The 22,711-nt window shown below is 45.6% G+C and overlaps 1 protein-coding gene across 1 annotated transcript in view; it reads left to right on the plus strand.

Moving 5' to 3' along the window:
- TNFRSF8 (TNF receptor superfamily member 8) overlaps window positions 1-11,513 on the plus strand; it is a 58,901-nt gene extending 47,388 nt beyond the window's left edge. Inside the window, exon 11 of the mRNA XM_038747294.1 lies at window positions 11,272-11,513. Coding sequence (XP_038603222.1) covers window positions 11,272-11,513 — 242 coding nt within the window. The remainder of the gene's footprint in view (window positions 1-11,271) is intronic.
- The last annotated feature ends 11,198 nt before the right edge of the window (window positions 11,514-22,711 follow it).

Below are 22,711 nucleotides of genomic sequence, written 5' to 3' on the forward strand. Positions count from 1 at the left end.
CCTTGGACAAGTCACTTCACTTCTCTGTGCCTCAGTTGTATCATCTGTAAAAATGAGGATTAAGACTGTGAGCCCCATTTGGGACATGGACTATGTAAACTGTGATTAGCTCTTATCTATCCCAGTACTTAGTACAGTGCCTGACACCATTAAAAAAAGTGCTTACAAAGAGCCAAGCATTGTGCTGACTGCTGGAGCAGATATAAAATAGATTAGACAATTAGACACAGTCTCTGTCCCACATGGGGTTCACAATCTCATAGAGAGAACCATTATTTTATCCCCATTTTACAGATGAGGGAATTGAGGCACAGGGAAGTGACTTGCCTGAGGTCACCCAGCAGACAAGGGGAGGACTCCCGGGCCCCTGCTCTTTCCACACTGGCCACACTGCTCCTGGATGTTGCTGGAGAAGGTACAGAGGAGGGTGAATGAGATGATTATTTATTCATATTAATGTCTGTGTCCCACTCTAGACTGTAAACTTGTTGTGGGCAGAGAACGTGTCTGCTAATTCTATTGTATTGCACTCTCCCAAGCGCTTAGTGGTCTGCACATAGTAAGTGCTCAATAAATACTAGTGATTGATTGATCAGGAAGATGGAGGTGTTTCTACACAAGCAGACTAGGACTTTTCAGTTGGCAAGACCCAAGCTGATCAGGGACAAGACTGATATTTACAGAACTAGTGAAGGGGGTGGACCTGGTGATCACAGTTGCAGTTCACCTGATAGGTCCATAACAAAGGAAACACTGTTTAACACAGCAGTGGGTATTTTCTGCTGAGCTGGCAGAAAATGTAAATAGTTTCAAATTTCAAATATTCATTCATTCATTCATTTGTATTTATTGAGCTCTTACTGTGTGCAGAGCACTGTATTAATTGCTTGGGAGAGTGAAATATAAGAGTGAAAAGACACATTCCCTGCCACAATGATCTTACAGATTAGAGGGAGATGGAGACATTAATAAAAATAATTAACAGATATGTACATAAGTGCTGTGGGGGTGGGAGGGGTATGAATAAAAGGAGAAAATTAAGGTGATGCAGCAGGATGTGGGAGAAGAGGAAATAATAGTAATAATAATAATACTAATTATGTTGTTAAGTGCTTGCTATGTGCCAGGCATTGTACCAAGCACTGGGGTGGACAGAAGCAAATCTGGTTGGCCACAGTCCCTGTTCCACATGGGGCTCCCAGTCTCAAGCTCCGTTTTACAGATGAGGTAACTGAGGTCCAGAGAAGTGAAGTGACTTGCCCAAGGTTACACAGCAGACAAGTGGCCGAGGTGGGATTAGAGTAGCCAGATTAGAAGGCTCCCAGGTCCATGCTCTATCCACTACGCCATGCTGCTTCTCTAAGAGGGCTTAATTGGAGAAGGCCTTTAGAGGAGATACGTCCTTAATAAAGCTTTGAAGGTGGGGAGGATGGTGCTCTGAGATGGAGGGCAGTTCCAGGCTAGAGAGAGAACATGGGAAAGGGGTTGGCAGCGAGATAGATGAGATTGAGGTACAGTGAGTAATTGGCGTAGAGGAATGATGTGTGCAGGCTGGATTGTAGTAGGAAAGCAGTGTGGTAAGGTAGGAGGAGTTGAGCTGATAGAGTGCTTTAAAACTGATGATAAGGAGTTTCTGTTTTATGCAGAGGTGGATGGGCAACCACTGGAAGTTCTTGAGGAGTGGGGAGACTCCTGATGCCACTGTAGAGATAGTGGGTGGGCTGGATAGCCCATTGGTCTGGCTTAATGCCTGTTTCTTCTGTTCTTTGCATTCTTGTTTGGGAAAGCAATGATGTGTAGTGGAAAGAACATGAGCCTGGAATTTCGTGGGACCCAAGTTCTAACCCCAGCTCTGCCATTTGCCTGCTGTGTAACCTTGTAGCCACTCACCTTCTCTGAATCTCAATTTCTCCATCTATAAAATGGGAATTCAATACCTGTTCTTCCTCAAACATGGCCTGTGAACCCCAAATGGGAAGAGACCCATGGCCAAACTAATTATCTTGTATCCACCTGAATGCTTAGTACAGTGCTTGGCACATAAAGTTTAGCAAATACTATATTTAGAACAAAATTATTACCGGTTTTATTAGAATCACAGTCTACCTGACTTTCCTAGTTTATCAGTTAGAGAAGCAGCATGATCTAGTGGATAGTGCCTGGGCCTGGGAGTTGGAAGGACCAGTGTTCTAATCCCTGCTCCATGTCTTGTCTGCTGTGTGACCTTGGGCAAGTCACTTAACCTCTCTGTGCCTCAGTTACCACATCTGTAAAATGGGGAATAAGATTATGATTGTGAGGTCCATGTGGGATAGGGACTGTGTTCAACCGAATTATCTTGTATCTATCCCAGTGTTTAGAACAGTGCCTGGCATATAGTAAGCGCTTAACAAATACCATAAAAAAGCAATCCATCAGTGGTATTTATTAAGTACTTACAATGTACAGAGCACTGTAGTTCATTCATCTTCACACTTGATCTCCTAGAAAATGTTTTCTCCTCCTTCATCCTCAATGTCACGTCTGATGCCCCTCTCCCTCTCTCCTCCTCTGCCCTTCCTCTTTTGCCTTCCCCCATCTTTTATCTCCTCTGCCATCTCTAATGCTTCCTCAACTCCCAGTTCTCCTTTTTCTCCTTGTCCTTCAGCGATTTCCCAGCACACAGAACCTGGGCACATCATACGGTCTGGGATGAAATGGTCCCCAGCAGACAAAAGGCTTTCCTCTTCTGCGTCAGAGGGTAGTTGAGCCTATGACAATAGACGGCCATGCCTGAAAGTTCTCCTCACTTTGGGGAAGTGAGAGCCAGTCGCCTGGCATCATGTGACTACAGAAGCCCCTGACTCTTGCCTGTGGTCAGAGCGAGCGGCCTGAAGGAAAGGCCCAGGGGAAGATCGCAAATGCCAGTTTCCCCAGAGCTGGGGACCCAGCCAGGCTGGCAAAGAAAGACTCTTGGGGTGCCTGGTTGGAGAGCTTCCATGACCCTGCTGGGGCCAGCTTGAAGCGTGTGGCCTCTCTAGGTCACCCCCACCACCAGCAGCAGTTTCTCGGCAGCCAGGAAGGATGATGTGTCAAGGGCGGGAGAGCCCCAACTGCTGACAGAGCAGTGCAGTTTCATTATTTACTCTTGGTGAATCCTCCCTGGTTCAGTCCAAGTGGTGCAAAGCCCTTCTTCAACTCTCTTTCTTCAACTCCCTTCGGCATCATCCTGACTTGCACCCTTTATTCATTCCCCTTCCAGCCCCACAGCAATTACGTACATATCTGTAATTTATTTATTTATATTAAGGTCTGTCTCCCGCTCTAGATGGTCAGAGCACTGTGGGAAGGGAATGTGTCTGTTATGTTGTTACATCATATTATTATTATTATGGTATTTGTTAAGCACTTACTATGTGCCAAGCACTGTTCTAAGCACTGGGTTGGATACAAGGTAATCAGATCATGCCATGTGGAGCTCATGGTCTGAATCCCCATTTTATAGTTGTTAACTGAGGCACAGAGATTTGCCCAAGGATTAGAACCCACAGCCTCTGACTCCAGGCCCGTGGTCTTGCCACTAGGCCATTGTACTCCGTGTGACCTTGGGCAAGTCACTTAAGTTCTCTGTGCCTGTTACCTCATCTATAAAATGGGGATTAAGATTGTAAACTCCATGTGGGACAGGGACTGTGTCCAATCTGATTAGTTTGTATCTACCCCAGCGCTTAGAACAGTGCTTGATGCATAGTACGTGCTTAACAAATACAATCATTGTTATTACTACTCTCCCAAACTCTTAGTACAGTACTCTGCACACAGTAAGCTCAATAAATATGATTGACTGACTCACGGACTGACTGCCTGCACTCCCCTAGAGCCCTGCTGCCCCAAGCTCCTGGCCAGAGGAGAGAGGTGCCTCATTTCCATCACTAATGCTCCCTCATCTCCCACTTCCCCTTTTTCTCCTTGTCCTTCAGCGGTTCCCCAGAACACACAACATGGGCACATCATAAGGGCTGGGATGAAACGGTGCCCAACAGATACAAGGCTTTATTCTTGTGCGTCAGATCATAGTTGAGCCTATGAGAAGCAGTGTGGCTCAGTGGGAAAGAGCACGGGCTTTGGAGTCAGAGGTCATGTGTTCAAACCCCGGCTCCGCCAATTGTCAGCTGTGTGACTTTGGGCAAGTCACTTAACTTCTCTGTGCCTCAGTTCCCTCATCTGTAAAATGGGGATTAAGACTGTGAGCCCCCCATGGGACAATCTGATCACCTTGTAACCTCCCCAGCACTTAGAACAGTGCTTTGCACATAGTAAATGCTTAACAAATGCTATCATTATTATTATATTATGACAACAGACGCCATGCCCGACAGTTCTCTTCACTTTAGGGAAGTGAGTGCTAGTGTGTGGCTTCTTCTGCCAGGTGCCTCGTTTCCAGCCTGCAGCTCCTGGCCTGCTGACTTTCCCTCTTGGGGACAGTTTGGGCTAACGCGTGGCCCTGGGAGGTTGCCCAGAGAGAACAATTGACCGGCTCAGGAGCTTTGGCCAGAGCTCAGTCCAGGGAGGGAAGGGTGGTAAGGACCAGGGGATAATAATAATGGCATTTATTAAGCACTTACTATGTGCAAAGCACTGTTCTAAGCACTGGTGAGGTTACCAGGTGATCAGGCTGTCCCGCGGGAGGCTCACAGTCTTAATCCCCATTTTACAGATAAGGTAACTGAGGCACAGAGAAGTTAAGTGACTTGCCCAAAGTCACACAGCCGATAAATGGCAGAGCCACGATTTGAACCCATGACATCTGACTCCAAAGCCCGGGCTCTTTCCACTGAGCCACGCTGCTTCTCTCGGTGGGCTGGGAGGCTGGAGACGGTGTGGCCTGCTGCACCTCGTGCCTGGTCCATCCCAGCACTGTCCTAGGCCTGGCTTCTGCCAGGGCCAGGCAAGTCCAGTAGCTGCAGCAACAGCCCGAAACTAGAAACAGCGGGATTTTCACTTCCAGTGGGCAATGTAGCACACCCAGCATTGCCTCCCAAATGAGAATTTCTGGCGACTTCCAGGTTGAGGCTGTGGTGATCTCCCATAAACAAAAAAACAAAACAAAACCAGGCTGTGGGAGACCCGGAGCTGCCAAACATAGTGTTAGCACAACCAGATGGTCTTTTCTGCTCATCCAAGTCAGCCCCAAGGGCTCATGGGCTGTCCCAGGCTCTGGTAGATCCTTCTTGTCAGGCTGATGATGTTGGGCTTCAAGACCTTGCATTGTTCTATCTTTGCTGTCGCCCACAATGCCCTGATTTATGCTCTACCCTTCAACTAAACTAATCTTCTTACCAACCCCAGACCACAGATCCCCTGCCTCTGTGACAGTGTACATGTCATTCCCCTCAACAGAAATGCCCTTCCACATTTTCTTTTCCGAAAGGGGTCTCTCTTTTCAAAATAGCTAAAAACCCAGGAAACCTCCCCTGAATGCTTCCACCTACCTTCATTCATTCATTAATAATAATAATAATATTATCATTATTATTTTGGTATTTGTTAAGCGCTTATATCTGCCATGCACAGTTCTAAGCGCTGGGGGAGACACAAGGTAATCAGTTTGTCCCACATGGGGCTCACAGTCTTAATCCCCATTTTACAGATGAGGTAACTGAGGCCCAGAGAAGTTAAGTGACTTGCCCAAAGTCACACAGCTGACAAGTGGCGAAGCCAGGATTAGAACCCATGACCTCTGACTCCCAAGCCCGGGCTGTTTCCAATGAGCCATGCTGCTTCTCATTACACTCTCTTATTGGAGCGCTCACACCCATTTCTGGTAATGCTGGGATTGTAGGTGTCTGCCCTTTGGGTTTTCAGGTTTCTTTTATATGTTGTTGATAATAATAATAATAATAGTAATGATGGCATTTATTAAGCACTTACTATGTGCAAAGCACTGTTCTAAGCGCTGGGAGGTTACAAGGTGATTAAGTTGTCCCACAGCGGGCTCACAGTCTTAATCCCCATTTTACAGATGAGGTAACTGAGGCACAGAGAAGTTAAGTGACTTGCCCAAAGTCATACAGCTGACAATTGGCAGAGCCAGGATTTGAACCCATGACCTCTGACTCCAAAGCCCATGCTTTTTCCACTGAGTGATATGCTTCTTCCTTCAGAGTTTTATATTTAGTTGTTTCTTAGTGATTCTGTTTGTATCATCTCATCCATCAGACTAAGATTTTCTCCAGTGCAGAGCTATAACTTTCTCTTCTGCTGTCACTCTCCACCAGCACCTAATATAGGGATCTAAAAATAATAATAATGGTATTCATTAATAATTATACTATTTGCTAAGCACCTCATTAGTGTCGAACGCTAGATAAAAACTTAATCATTTTAGACACAATCTCTGTCCCACATGGAGAAAAGGTATTGCATCCCCATTTTACAGATGACGAAACTGAAGCACAGAGAAGTTAAGTGACTTTCCCAAGGTCGCACAGTAGGATTAGAACCCATGTTCTCTGACTCCCAGACCCGAGTTTTTTCCACTAGGCCACACTGCTTTCCGTACGTGCTAACTCTGCATCAAGCACTGTTCTAAGTTTAAGTGTAGATACAGGTTAACCAAACTGGCTCTGTACACTGAGGTCATTACCTGAAGACTGCTTAGCCCTGGCCACTCCTTCTCAGTCTCTTTCACTGGCTCCTCTTCTGCCTCCCACCCTCTAACTGTCTGGGGTCCCTCAAGGCTCAGTTCTGGGTCCCCTTCTATTCTCCATTTCCACCCACTCTCTTGGAGAACTCATTCACTCTCATGACTCCAACTACCATCTCTACACAGATGATTCTAAGTCTACCTCTTTCGCCTGACCTCTCTCCTTTTCTGCATACTCACATTTCCTCCTGCCTTCAGGATATCTCTACTTGGATGTCCTGCAGACCCTCCAAACTTAACATGTCCAAAACAGAACTCCTCCCCTTCCCACTCAAACCCTGTCCAGCCCTTGATTTTCCCAGCACTGTAGGCAACATTACCATCCTCCTTCTCTCACAAGCCCATAACCTTGGCATTATCCTTGACTCATCTCTCTCATTCAACCTACCCCCAAATCCCATTGGTTCTACCTTTCTAACATCACTAAAATCTGCCCTTTCCTCTCCAGCCAAACAGCCACCTTGCTGATCCAAGCACTTACCCTAGAGAGGCAGCACGGCTCTGTGGAAAGAGCCCGGGCTTGGGAGTCAGAGGTCATGGGTTCTAATCCCGGCTCCTCCACTTGTCAGCTGTGTGACTTTGGGCAAGTCACTTAACTTCTCTGTGCCTCAGTTACCTCATCTGTAAAATGAGCATTAAGACTGTGAGCCCCACGTGGGACAATCTGATTACTTTGTAGCCCCCCCAGCTCTTAGAACAGTGCTTTGCACATAGTAAGCATTTAACAAATACCATCATTATTATTATTATTATTATTATTATCCTATCCTACCTTGACTACTAAAAAAGCTTCCTTGTTGACCTCCCTGCTTCATGGCTATCCCCACCCCAGTCCGTGCTTCACTCTCCTTCCTGTACCATTTTTCTAAAAATTACATTCAGTCCACATCTTCCCATTCCTCAAGAGCCTCCAGTGGTTTCCCAGCCCACCTCTGCATTGAACAGAAACTCCTTACCACTGGGTTTAAGGCACTCAATCAGCTCTCCCCCTCCTACTTCACTGTTATCCTACTACCACCCAGCCCCCACGCTTTCCTCTTCCAGTGCAACCTACTCACTATACCTCAATCTAGTCTATCTTGCTGCCAACCCCTTGCCCACATCCTCTCTCTGGCCTGGCTCTCCATTGCCATTCATAATTGACAGACCATCACTCTCTCAACCTTCAAAAATCCTTTAAAATCATATCTTTTCCAAGAGGCCTTACCCAACTAATCCCTCATTTCCTCTACTCCCTCACACTTCTACACTGTTTATGGTCTTGAATATCAGTCAGTCATATTTACTAAGCACTTACTATGTGCAGAGCACTGTACCGAGAGCATGGGAGAGTACAGTTTAATAACAAAATAACAGACCATCCCTGCCCACAGTGAGCTAACACTGGATAATCACTCCACTCTCAGGCCCTCAGCATTTATGTATATATCCATAATTTATTTTAATGTCTTTCAACCACTCTAGACTGTAAACTCATTCATTCATTCATTTAATTGTATTTATTGAGCACTTACTGTTTGCAAGGCACTGTACTAAGCACTTGGAAAGTACAACGTGTCCAACTCTAATGTATTGTACTCTCCCAAGTACTTAATACAGTGCTCTGTACTCAGCAAGCATTCAATAAATATCATTGATTGATTGATTAAGTCAATCAACTCACTGGTTCTGGTAAACAGCAGCTGCCCTGCTAGGACCCCACAATATTCACGATCTAGAAATAAAAGTTCAAGGCCCCACTCAGTTATTAAATTAATTGGAGCAGATTGAAGGTGGACCCCAACTCAGCTGTGTGATTTTGGGGTAAATCACTGAACATCTCTGATCCCCAGGATTGAAAGAAATGCTACTAAAAATGATTGCCCAGTAAACTCCCTCTCAGGGATAGCGCTAGGTCTTATCTTGTCTTACGCTGTCGAGTCATCTCCGACCCACAGTGACGTCATGGACACATCTCTCCCAGAATGCCCCACCTCCACCTGCCATCGTTCTGGTAGTGTATCCATAGAGTTTTCTTGGTAAACATACGGAAGTGGTTTACCATTTCCTTCTTCTGCACAGTAAACTTGAGCCTCCACCCTCTACTCTCTCCCATGACTCTGCTGCCCAGTACAGGTGAGTTTTGACTTGTAGCAGATTGCCTTCCACTCACTAGGGAATGGGTATGCCTCTGCTTGACTCCCCCTCCTAAAGCCAAGACTGGTATAGCAGGTGCGATCCTGAGAGGGGTAGTACCAGGTACCGTCTCTGAAGCCTTTCGTGGAAGAAAGATGCTATATAAATCATAGGATTACAGTAGGAAAAATTTCCTTCAAGACAGGCTGCTAAGGACATGGTCAGAATTAAGGAAGTATTTATATGCAGATGACACTTTGAATTTGTATTACATTTTCAGTTTTCTGAAACACAGTGATAGCAGTTCTCTTAATGTACTCTCACAACATCCCTATGAGGTAAGCGTTATTACTGCTCTTTTACAGATAAGGAAACCTAGGCGCAGAGAGGTTAACTGACACTCTTAGCATCACACAGCAGAATAATGGCCAAGCTTGGACGTGAACCCAGATCAACAGATTCCCAGTCCAATGCTCTTTCATCATCATCATCATCATCATCAATCTTATTTATTGAGCGCTTACTGTGTGCAGAGCACTGTACTAAGTGCTTGGGAAGTACAAGTTGGCAACAACTTTCCATTAAGTGACACATTCTTTATCGATGAATGAGGCTATTACTAGACAAGCACCAACTAATAATAATAATAATGGCATTTGTTAAGAGCTTACTATGTGCAAAGCACTGTTCTAAGCATTGAGGGGGATACAAAGTAATCAGGTTGTCCCACATGGGCTCACAGTCTTAATCCCCATTTTGCAGATGAGGTAACTGAGGCACAGAGAAGTTAAGTGACTTGCTCAAAGTCACACAGCTGACAAGTGGCAGAGCCAGGATTAGAACCCATGATATCTGACTCCCAAGCCTGTGCTCTTTCCACTGAGCCACGCTGCTTCTCAAAGCCCTTCTATCTCTGCCTGACCCAGGCTTGCTACTAATTATTAAGGCAGTGGGGAAGGAGTTGGAGACACATAAGCTTGGTGTTTAGACAAGCTGAGATTCTGGGTTCTAGTTTATCCCCCATCTGATTTCCAGGAATGTGGTTCTGTACCTTTCTCCAATCTCCAGTGAAATCCAGATTCATTTCTGGGAGATGGTGGTGGGGCTCTGCAAGCGCTTAGTGCAGTGCTTTGCCCACGGTAAGCACTCAGTAAATACAATTGAATGAATGAATGTGGGACCTTTAATCTCCTCGAACTCATAATCCCAGCAGGTCCACAAGGGAATTTGCTACAGGTGCAGTTCTTTGCTGCCAAGGTCCAATAGCAGCCTCTGTCAGTTTCCCCTGTTCCGTGTTCCCTAATACCTCTGGGCATCCCTAGGCTTATGAGCAAGCTCAGGGCAAGATGGGTACAATTTCTGAAAAAACAGAAACCCAAAACAAACAAGTGAAAAGTGGTAACCCTCAAGTCTGGACCTGGCAAACAATTTCACTGACTCTGCCCAAACCGCTCTCCCCCACTTCCATCTGTCACTTCAAGGAAAATCAACTTCTGCCGGCCCCTAGATGCAAATTCAGCCAATTGATCAATCCCACTGATAGCAACAAATCAATGATATTTATTCAGTGCTTACTGTATGCTGACCACTGAACTAAGCACTTGGGATAGTACAGTATAATGGAGTAAATAATAATAATAATAATGGTATTTGTTAAGCACTTACTATGTGCCAAGTACTGTACTAAGTGCTGGGGTAGATACAAGGTCATCAGGTTGTCCCACGTGGTGCTTACAGTCTTAATCCCCATTTTACAGATGAAATAACTGAGGCACAGAGAAACTAAGTGAGTTGCCCAGAGTCACAAAGCTGATAAGTGGCAGAGTTGGGATTAGAACTCACGACTTCTGACTCCCAAGCCCATGCTCCTGCCATAATAATTATGGTATTTGTTAAGCACTTACTATGTGCCAGGCACTGTACTAAGCGCTGGGTTGGATACAAGTGAGTCGGGTTAGACACAGTCCCTGTCCCACGTGGGACTCACAGTCTCAATCCCCATTTTACAGATGAGGGAACTGAGTCCTAGGGAAGTGAAGTGATTTGCCCAAGGTCACACAGCAGACAAGTGGTGGAGCCGGGATTAGAACCTTCTGACTCCTAGGCCCAAGCTCTATCCATTCTACCATGCTGCTTCTCATATGCCATGCTGCTCCCTGCCCACAAGAAGCTTACAGTCTACCAGGAACTTAAAAGTCAGGTCCTATGGGCTCACTGTCCAATTTTGGCCACTGCAGGGTTTCTTTTAGCCTCCCAAGGCTAGGCAGAATGGATTAAGAACGACTGTCCTTCCAGTTACCTCACCTGTAAAATGGGGTTTAAGACTGTGCACCCCATGTGCGGCAGGGACTGTGTCCAACTCAGTTGCCTTGTATCTACCTCAGTGCTTAGAACAGTGCTTGACACATAGTAAGCACTTAACAAATACTATCATTATTCATCAGACTGACTTTATTCCCCTTGTCTTGCAGAGAAGATCTACATCATGAAAGCCGAGACTGTCATCGTGGGATCCATCAAGGGCTCAGTCAACGAGGCCCCCAAGGGCAAAGGCCCGGTGGAGTCCGGCTGCGAGAGTGAAGTCCTGGAGACGGACCAGACCCCGCACTTCCCGGAGCAGGAGACCGAAATGTCTCCCGAGAGTCACGTCATGTTCTCTGTGGAGGAGGAGGGGAAGGAGTTCCACCATCCCACAGCGGTCTCTGGGAAATAAGTTGGGGGGCCCCGGCGGGGGCCCTGCCAAGAAACTAGTTGAGCTGTTTACATGCTGGACATGTCCTTTGGTGCATCGAGCGATGTCCTTCTCCTTGGTCAAACCCGGGCAGCCTGGGGAGTGAAGATTACAAGATGTGGCTTGGAGGTCCGGTGTCACCTCTACAGTTCATGGGAGAATCAGCCGAAAAACTAGAAGGAACTAGGAGAGGTCATCTAGACCAGCCCCCTTCCCCTAAGCAGGTGAAAGACTAAACCATACAGGACAGGCGGATCGTTCTTTACTTGAAGGCCTTTTTAGAGGGAGGTTCCACAGCCTCCCTCAGGAACCCGATATTCGTTTTTTTCCCCATCGCTACTCCGGCATCTTTTCCTCTTGTCTCTCCAATGGTGTAAGGGGTAAAAAGCTGAACTTTTATTGTGGAATCACAGTATCCTGACACATTAATGAGAACCCAGATCTTGACCACTCTTCGCTACCCAGCAAATAGAAAACTTGAATCGTCTCTAAACTCTAAATTGTCAGGCCAAAGGAGAAGGTTGACTGGGGGGCCAGGAGATGGCCTCGGACATGTCTTCTCCGTTCTCTAAAGGACCTGGATTGGAGCTGAGGAAAGGGGAGCCCTTGTTCCACCCTGGAGGAAGGAAATGGATCCATTCTCCCCTTCAAGCCTGGATGGGTCTGAAAAGGAAAAAGAGAAGGGATTTGACATGACACCTCACCCGTTGTCACTCCTCCAGCCACGGCCAAGGCCACGTTGGCACGCAATGAGCCCTGCCTTACTGGCACCGCTACCACCCGACTGGGCAACCCACTTGCTTTCAGCAGCTGGAATGGAGCCATCTGCCTGTGGTTGCCTTCTCTGAGTCACCAGGGGCTTCTCAGTCAGTGATTCATATTCCCATTGCTGCCCTTACCTCATGCAGCATAAGAATCTAAACAGTGTCACCCTGGGTCACCCAGCCCAGTGGTACAAGCGACCCACTAGTCTGCCTCCTACAGTGTCAGTCAATCAGTGGTATTTACTGAGCACCTACTGAATGCAGAGCACTTCACCAAGCATCTACCGAAGGATGCTTGGAAGAATTGAATGACGGACAGCTACCTCCTATCCTAATGGGTGCCTCAGAATCTTACAGGCTTTCCTAAGCCTCAGGAGAGCCTCAGAAGTCACACCTGACCCTGGGTGACAGATAAAGAGGTTGAGTAGCTTGGCTCAGGCCACCCAGATTGTCTGGGCAGTGCCAGGTGATCATGGATGGGCCTTGCTATGCCAGCTAATATGATACCACAGGGCTCTAACATTGGATGAACTTTGCCCAGTTCTGCAGTTTTACCCCACGGTTGCTACTCCTTCAACCAATGACCTTGGCTCCACATTCACATGGCATTTTCCAACCTCAGTGATACTGCTGAACGGAAGGGAGATGGGCAGAGTGAAAATCCAGGATCTGGACATCCTGGACCCTGGACCCTCTAACCATTTTTTTCCTGAGTGCCCCAGGAACCACTGTTGCCCTCAGGAAACCCAGATCAAAGGATCCAAGCACCGTCTACCTCACTGAAGAATGCTCACTTCACCCCTGCAAGCATCCCAGGCCCGAGGGGAGCAAGAGAGGATGATTCTGTGAAGAGCAGCAAGAAGCCTCAGGAGTTCTGCTATTTCCCAGGGTTGAGACAACCTTCCTGGAAAGGGAAGAAGTGCTTTCCACCAGGAACTGTTGAGCTTATATGTTGGCCTGGTGATGGGGCTGGCTGTTTGGGTCAGGAAGCTTGGATGAATTGGAATCTTTTTGAGAATTCTGGAGCAATTTGGTCTAATTGTAGAGCCAAATCACAAACTGTCTCACACTAAAATATTTTGATGAGACAGTCAGCAGTAAATATGGGTTTCATTTAGTGCTCTGGGAATAGAAGAACACTGTCCTGGGTATTTTTCCCAATTTTCCACCGACTTTACTTTCAGACCTTTCTAACTGAAGTTGTAATTATGAGTTAACAGATACAGTGGTTGGCCCCACAGAGACAAGCATTTTACAAGTACAATGCTCCTTTCCCTGTTGTTTTCCTGAATGGAAACCTCCCAAGGGGCAGATACTGCATGTCCTCTACTACACCTTGCTGTCCTATAAGATGGGAGTCACATTCCTGTCCCAAAAAACTCTTGAGCAGAATTGTGCTTAGATACTCACCCATTCCTAGCAGTGAACAAAGAATCATTTCTTTCCACATTTACATATCCAAATTGGCTCGTGTTGTTGGACAAAACATTCCCTAATCCCCTAACAATGTTGTAGTCAAAATGTGTAGTACAAATGTGTATGATAACAGAACAGAGAGTATCTAGAAGTCATTGCACATACATATTCTTGGCTTGAAGTCCAGAATGCTGGACAAGGATGATTAAAGCCTGCTCTTGCCTTGGTTGAAAGGTAAGAAAGATCCATCTCCTATGAGCCAGTTCTTTCTGGGATGCCTGCCACAGTTGTGAATGCGAGTACATAATCCATATGTCTGAAGCTTGAGAAAATCTAGGGAAACCTAAAGAAAAATCATGTTGTGGACGTTAAGAAATTGAACAAATAGTATTTCAGCTCTTAGAACAGTTCTGGACACAATAGTGAATGCTGAACAAATACCATAATAAATACTTCTCAATGAAAGCTTTAATTTCTGGTGGATTTTCATAGGAATCTGTCTACAGGGGAAGGCTGACTTTTGTGTTCACATGGCTCAGTGTAAAGGTGGGGCAGGAGTTGTTGGGGGGTGCAAACGTGGCCTGCTATAGCACTGCAGTGAATTTGTTAATAGGTATTGTGATGTGTGTGAGCAAGTGTGAGTCTCACACAGTTGTGGCCCAAGACCAGCAGCCTAGTTGGGCAGTCTCTTATCACTCTTTCTTTCTTCCTTTTTTAATGGTATTTGTTAATAGTAAGCTGCCAGGCACTGTTCTAAGTGCTGGGTAGATTTAAGGTAGTCAAGTTGGACACAATCCATATCCCACGTGGTGCTCATAGGCTTAATTCCCATTTTACAGGTGAGATAACTGAGGTATAGAGAAGTTAAGTGACTTGCCCAAGGTCATACAGCAGGCAAATAGTGGAGATGGGATTAGGACTCAGGTCCTTCTATCAGGCCCATCCTCTATCCATTAGGCTGCACTGCTTTTTTATTTTTTTAATGGTATTTGTTGAGCACTTTCTGTGTGCCAGGCACTGTCATAAGCACTGGGGTAGATGCAAGGTAATCAGGATGGACACTGTCCCTGTCCCACATGGGGCTCACAGTCTTAATTACTATTTTACAGATGGGTAACTGATCTCTCCCTAAAGCAGATCTACTATTGGGGTAACCAGGATTGCTGCCCTGGTGACAAGCGCTGGCTAGCAGACTTTGGGATTTGGGGCTCAATTCAGTGGGATGTGGAGCCCGTGGGAAGTGCAGCTCATCAGGTTGCCTGGTCTGAGGCCCTCCCCATGTCTCACCTCTTAAACCCTGGGAGGGATTAAATTTGCCAGTGAAAATCATCATCCAATTAGGCTGCTCCTTCCTGTATAACTGCATGGCTGAAGCAATGACGGAAAGATCCCGGAATTAGCTGAACTCTTGGAAACGAATGGCATATTTATTAAACAAACATGATGCTTTAATCATTCACCAGAAAACAAGAAAAAATACTCATCTGTTGCCAGGAACACTGGAAGTTTTGTCCTGTAAGGGTTTAAGATGTTAATAGCAAGTTCATTGTTAACAAGGTAGCTAATGAGCTAAAAAGGTTAAATGTTACTCTCCAGGAGGATACTCTCTGATGATTTACCCGTCACAGCTTCCATTTCTCTGGCTGGTTATATATCAGCCAAAAAAAAGTAAATATCTCATTAAATCAATTTCCTGTTACCATTAAAGTCACAGATGCTGTAAATAGTCTTAAAAAATACCTGCACATTGATTATCAACTTTTTTTTATGGTATTTGTTTAGCACTTACTGTGTGTCAAAGTGTTCTCAGCACTGGGGTAGGTACAAATTAATTATGTTGGACACAGTCCCTGTCCTGCATGGGGCTCACAGTCTAAGTAGGATGGAGACCAGTTAGTTGTATTTATTGAGTGCTTACTGTATGCAGAGCATTATACTAAGCACTAGGGAGAGTACAATATAACAATAAACAGACACATTCCCTTCCCATAATGAGTGTGCAATCGGCCAGGGGATGGGTGGGAGGTTGACAGACAAAAATATTAATAAATAAATTACATATAGGTACATAGGTCTTGTGGGGCTGGGTTGTGGGGGTGAATAAAGGGAGCATGCCAGTGTGATGCAGAAGGCAGTAGGAGAAGAGGAAAGGAGGGTTTAGTCAGGGAGGGTCTCTTGGAGGAGATATGCCTTCAATAAGGTTTTGAAGGTGGGGAGAGTCTGTTGGATATTAAGAGGGAGGGCATTCCAAGCAAGAAGCAGGACGTGGCCAAGAGGTCGACGGCGAGATAGACAAGATTGAGGTAGAGTGAGAAGGTTAGCATTAGAGAAGCCAGGTGTGCAGGTGGATTGTAGTAGGAGAGTAGTGAGGTGAGGTAGGAGGGGGCAAGGTGCGACTTAGTGCTTTAAAGCCAAGTGGGAGAAGTTTTTGTTTGATTTGGAGGTGGATGGGCAATCACTGGAGTTTCTTGGGGAGTGGGGAAACATGTCCTTAATGTTTTTGTAGAAAAAAGATCTGGGCGGCAGAGTGAAATGTGGACTGAAGTGGGGAGAGACAGGAGGCAGGGAGGTCAGCAAGGAGGCTGATACAGTAACCTAGGCAGGATAGGATGAGTGACTGGATTAACATGGTAGCAGTTTGGATGGAGAGGAAAGGGCGGATTTTAGCAATGTTGTGAACGTGGGACCAACAAGATGTAGTGATGGATTGAATATCTAGGTTGAATAATAATAATAATAATAATGGCATTTATTAAGTGCTTACTATGTGCAAAGCACTGTTCTAAGTGCTGAGCATCGTTCTAAGCACTGGTGAGAGAGGAGTCAAGGATAACACCAAGGTTACGGACTTGTGAGACAGGAAGGATGATGGTGCCATCTACAATGATGGGAAAGTCCCCGGGAGGATAAGAAATTCTGTTTTAGATATATTAAGAAGCAGGAGAACTGAGGCACAGAAAAGTTAAATGACGTGCCCAAGGTCACACAGCAAGTATTTGGCAGAGCTGGTATTAGAACCGAGGTCCTCTGACTCCCAAGCCCATGCTCTTTCCACTAGGCCACACGATTCTCTTGAAAATAGTAGAATCCTGGAGTTGGAATAGGTCCTCAGGAGGTAATCTGGGCCAGCACTCTGCTTTCAGGCAGATAAACACTAAGGCATCCATACCTTAAAAGATACCTATTCACTTTGAAAACATTTCCAGGTAAGAAAACTTTAAAGCTTCCGTTGGAGCTTGTTCCAAGGTTTAAATCAGCTCAACAGGAAGGTCTTTCTCATGTCCAAGCTACTTCTGTCGCTGGGAGAAATCCATTTCTTCTTGTTTGGGCCTCTGAGGGTATTAGAGAACAAGTAATCAGCATCCCCTTCACAAAAACTTTGCATGCAAAGAGAAACGAGAAGACAAAAAAAAAAAAAAACCAAAACCCAGTGCACCAGGCACTGAAACATTAAATACAGCACAGCAGAGAACAAGTAATCAGCATCCCCTTCACAAAAACTTTGCATGCAAAGAGAAACGAGAAGACAAAAAAAAAAAAAAAACCAAAACCCAGTGCACCAGGCACTGAAACATTAAATACAGCACAGCAGAGGAAAATATTTCTGTGTGCCCAGTGTGGACAGGACTATGGATCCCACATTGGCCTTTTCAGCCACAAAACACTGAGATGAACTTCACCATCAGTGGTGTCTTCTATAAATATGAAAAGACCATGTAAATAGTTTATGTATACATAAACTAATGGCTTAAGAAAGAACAAACAGAAGCAAAACACATTTTCTCTGCCCACAAGTAGCTCACAATCTAATGGGGGAAATGGACGAACAAAATATTCACAAACTACGGGAATAGAGAAGCAGCTTGGCCCAATGGATAGAGCCCGGGCTGGGAGTCAGAAGGATCCGAGTTCTAATTCCAGCTCCACCACTCGTCTGTTGTGTGATCTTAGGCAAGTCACTAAAATTTTCTGTGCCTCAGTTGCCCCATCTCTGTTAAGGGGATTAAGACTGTGAGCCCGATGTGGGACATGGACTACGTCCAACCTGATAACACTGTATCTACCCTGGCACTTAGTATAGTGCCTGGCACATAGTAAATACTTAACGATAACCACTTAACAAATATCATTAAAAATAGTTGGTATAACAAAGATCAAATGGGGAATTGATTGAATATACCAGGATGAAAATTCAGAATAAATAATGGACTGTCCAATTTAACAGACATAAACACATGAGTGCTGAAGGTGTGTATAAGTACAAAAGTGGCTGGAACTTGGTATGTTGGGAATTAATCAGGGAAGGCTTCCTGGAGTATGTGGGATTTGGAGAGGGCTTTGAAGATGGGGAGAACATCAGTCATTTTCGTTGCTCTTCTCTGCACCCTCTCCAATTTCTGCACTTTTTAAAACACAGTGAGAAAACAGACTAAATGAAAGCGGCTCCCAACTCGCAGTCCTCTGCAGGCTTCGCCGATTTCTTTACTCCGAGTTCTTCCAATATCTCTGGGAGGTTGGAATAAAGCAGCATTGCTCAGTGGAAAGAGCCCGGGCTGGGAGTCAGAGGCCATGGGTTCAAATCCCGACTCCGCCGCTTGTCAGCTGTGTGACTTTGGGCAAGTCACTTAACTTCTCTGTGCCTCAGTTACCTCACCTGTAAAATGGGGATGAAGACTGTGAGCCCCATGTGAGACAACCTGATCACCTTGTACCCTCCCCAGCGTTTAGAACAGTGCTTTGCACATAGTAAGTGCTTAGCAAATATCGAAATTATTATTATTATTATTAAGTATTCTATGCCCCCATTTTATCAAGGAGCAACTGAGGTCCTGAGGTTCATTGTCTTCCACAGGTTTCCACAGCAAATTGGTGCCAGCACTGAGAATAATGTCATTCTGACAACCTGAAGTAGTGGGGTTTCTGAGAACTCACTTCCAAGAAATGTCCATTTTCTTGCCTTGGTATTATAATTCTGGTTTGTTGGCTCTGTTACTGGTTGTTTGTAATCTATTGTTATACTTGGTTTTATGCTTCTACCCCCACCAAGAACCCCCTGTGGAACAGGGACACTGTCTGATCTGTTATTATTGTCTCTACCCAGTGCTTAGCACAATGCTTGGTACATAGTGAGCACTTAATAAATACCCTAACTAATTCAAAGTGCAAGGGTTTGTCTATCCAAAATCATTTGAGTGTGCATAATGCTATCAGGACTGTGGGCACTGGCCTTTTTCAGTCACACATGCACCCTAGTGAATTTCAGTAGGTGACATTTTCTTCTAGCACGAAGGACATTTCTGTTCTCCAAACCCACTGCCAGCCAACCCATCTCTGGGGACTATCTTGAGATGCCAGGCTGGTGAGATTAATGAGGGGATGGCAAAGCTCCCTAGATAGGTTCAAGGGAGAGATGGAGGATACGGGTCTCAGAGAAATTGGAGCATGATGTCAACCTTCCCTCTGTGAGCTTTCGTTAAGCACTGAGTGTTTGGCTTACCCCATGGAGACATGTGGCAAAGCCAACATTTGGACTGAGGAATTCACACTGATGGTATATAGTTTGCTGGGTGCAAGATGGGCTGGTAAACTGTTGGTACTTTATTTGACTGACTGCTTTTTTGATGATGTGAGGATGAGAGAAATCTGGCAGTTTCTTGGCTGTTAACCAGCTGGCCAGTGGGCTGTTTCTGGTTGGGCACTTTGGGGGCATTGCCAAATTGCCCCCAAATGGGTCAGTTATTCAGCTGGCTCGGCATTTGTAATCGTGATGGCCCCATGTGTATCATGGCCCAAGGCCAGGAAGTGAAGGAAATGGTTCACTGAGCTGCAGTGAGTAAACTATGCAATGCTCTGGTTTGAATTAATTTTACTGTCACTGGCCCTCTCATTTGGAGGGTCACAGAAGCCTAGAGAGCAGTTTCATGCAAGCCTTTTTGCATTTTGTGGGGCCCACTGTTTCATCCATATAAATTTATGAGCTGCCAAATAGGCTAAATCCCTTATGTCTGCTCCCACAGCCTTGGTTCTACTGGGGCTCTAACTACTGTATACCTCCCTGAGAAGCTTCCTGCTGGTTTCCCTGCCTCCTTCTCTCCTCTCCCACTCAACTCATTCTTCCCCCAGAGCAAGGGTCATCCTCCAATATTATCCTGCTCAAATCACTTTCCCAGAAACCTGAAATGGCTCCCCATTGGAGAAGCAGTGAGGCTCAATGGAAAGAGCCTGGGCTTTGGAGTCAGAGGTCATGGGTTCAAATCCCGGCTCTGCCAACTGTCAGCTGTGTGACCTTGGGCAAGTCACTTAGCTTCTCTGGGCCTCCGTTACCTCATCTGTAAAATGGGGGTTAAGACTGTGAGCCCCACGCGGGACAATCTGATCACCTTGTATCCTTCCCGGCGCTTAGAACAGTGCTCTGCACATAGTAAGCGCCTAACAAATGCCATCATCATCATCACTCCCAATCAGGGTTCACTTTTTACCTGCAAAGGGCTCATAAGTTGTAATAAGTTGAGAAGCAGCATGGTGTGTTGGATAGAGTCAGAAGGTCATGAGTTCTAATCCCAGCTCTGCTACATGTCTGCTGTGTGTCCTTGGGAAAGTCACTTAGCTTCTCCATGCCTCAGTTACCTGATCTGTAAAATGGAGATTGAGATGTGAGCCCCATATGGGAGAGGGACCATGTCCAGCCTGATTTGCTCGTATCCCCCCAGCACTTAGTACAGTGCCTTGCACATAGTAAGTTCTGAGAAAATACCGTAATAATAATAATAATAATTATAGGGAGAGCAGGCACGCTAAGCACCAGCATCAGGTGCTATAAGCAGCTCCTCTCTTCCCAATCCAAGCAGCTTTAGTCCTTATTTGGGGGTGGGGATGTGAAATATAAGCATCACTAGGGAAGGGAGGTGGCGCAGAGCTAAAGGGAATCTGGAAGAGTCAACCAGTCAATCATTCATACTTATTGAGTGCTTACTGTGTGCAGAGTACTGTACTAAGTGCTTGGGAGAGTATAATACAGCAATAAACAGACCCATTCCCTGCCTACAATGAGCTTGCAGTTTGGACAAATTTTCCTGAAAAGACCCTCGTGTACCAAACACCAAGGCCACAGCCCTCCATCTTCAAAACCCCTTCTGAATTTACGTCTCTAGGAGGCCTTCCCTGATTTTACCTGATGCAAGTTATGAACATGGGAGTGTCCAAACTCCTGCTCCACTACCCATCTCCCAAAACAAAGGAATGCTGATCAGGCCAAGGTTTGGGGAATGCAAGATTCTAGGAGAAGCAAATTTTTCTTCTTGGTTCCATCTTTCCAATGAAGTCAGCTTTGAAGATTATGGGTCCTGGACTTTGCAGTCCTCCATCAATAAGCTGTGCTCTATCCCTAGGCTCTCTCTCTTTCTGCTACTCTCTAACTCCTGCTTTCTGCCCCACCTAACACCTGGCCCACATCCTGCTTCTGGTCTGGAATGCCCTCCCTCCTCACATCTGCCAGACAATTACTCTCTCCTCCTTCAAAGCTTTATTGAAGGCACATCTCCTCCGAGAGGCCTTCCCAAACTAAGCCCCACTTTTCTTCATCTCCCACTCCCTTCTGTGTCACCCTGACTTGCTCTCTTTACTCTCCCCCCACGCAATTCCCAGCCCCACAGAACTTATGTATATATCTGTAGTTTTATTTATTATTAATAATAATAATAATAATGGCATTTATTAAGTGCTTACTATGTGCAAAGCACTGTTCTAAGCGCTGGGGAGGTTACAAGGTGATCAGGTTGTACCACGGGGGGCTCACAGTCTTCATCCCCATTTTACAGATGAGGGAACTGAGGCCCAGAGAAGTGAAGTGACTTGCCCAAAGTCACACAGCTGACAATTGGCGGAGCTGGGATTTGAACCCATGACCTCTGACTCCAAAGCCCGTGCCCTTTCCACTGAAAGGGAAATTTATTTATTTGTATTGATGTCTGTCTCCCCCACCCTAGACTGTGAGCTCACTTTTGGCAGGGATTGTCACTGTTTATTGTTGTATTGTACTTTCCCAAGTGATTAGTACAGTGCTCTGTACACAGTAAGTGCTTAGTAAATATGATCAAAAGAATGAATGATGAATGAAGCACTGCCACACAGAGAAGCAGCATGGTACAGTGGATAGAGCAAAGGCCTGGGAGTCAGAAGGTCATGGGTTCTAATCCTGGCTCTACTACTTGTCTGTTGTGTGACCTTGGGAAAGTCACTTCACTTCTCTATGTCTCAGTTACCTTATCTGTAAAATAATAATAATAATGACGGTATTTGTTAAGTGCTTACTATGTGCCAAGCACTGTTCTAAACGCTGGGGTAGATATAAGGTAATCAGGTTGTTCCACACAGGGCTCACAGTCTTAATCCCCATTTTAAAAATGAGGAAGCTGAGACACAGAGAAGTTAAGTGACTTGATGATGATGATGGCATTTGTTAAGCGCTTACTATGTGCAAAGCACTGTTCTAAGCAGTGGTGATCAGGTTGTCCCACGGGGGGCTCACAGTTTTAATCCCCATTTTACAGATGAGGTAACTGAGACACAGAGAAGTTAAGTGACTTGCCCAAAGTTGCACAGCTGATAGTTGGCAGAGTCAGGATTTGAACCCATGACCTCTGACTCCAAAGCCTGGGTTCTTTCCACCGAGCCATGCTGCTAGCTCTTTGGGCAAGTGACTTGCCCAAAGTCACACAGCTAAGTGGCAGAGACAGGATTAGAACCCACAACCTCTGACTCTCGAGCCTGTGCTCTTGCCGCTAAGCCACACTGCTTCTCTAATGGGGATTGAGACTGTGAGTCCCATAAGGGACAGAGACTTTGTCCAACTCGATTTGCTTGTATCCACGTCAGCGCTCAGTACAGTGCCTGGCACATAGTAAACATTTAACAAATGTCATCATCATCACACTGGATCAAACCAATGATCCATTCATCAAAGGCAGGAGCTGTACAGGGTGCTCAGTGAAATCAGGTGAC

Source organism: Tachyglossus aculeatus, chromosome 5, assembly GCF_015852505.1.
Source record: "Tachyglossus aculeatus isolate mTacAcu1 chromosome 5, mTacAcu1.pri, whole genome shotgun sequence".
Taxonomy (NCBI): Eukaryota; Metazoa; Chordata; class Mammalia; order Monotremata; family Tachyglossidae; genus Tachyglossus; species Tachyglossus aculeatus.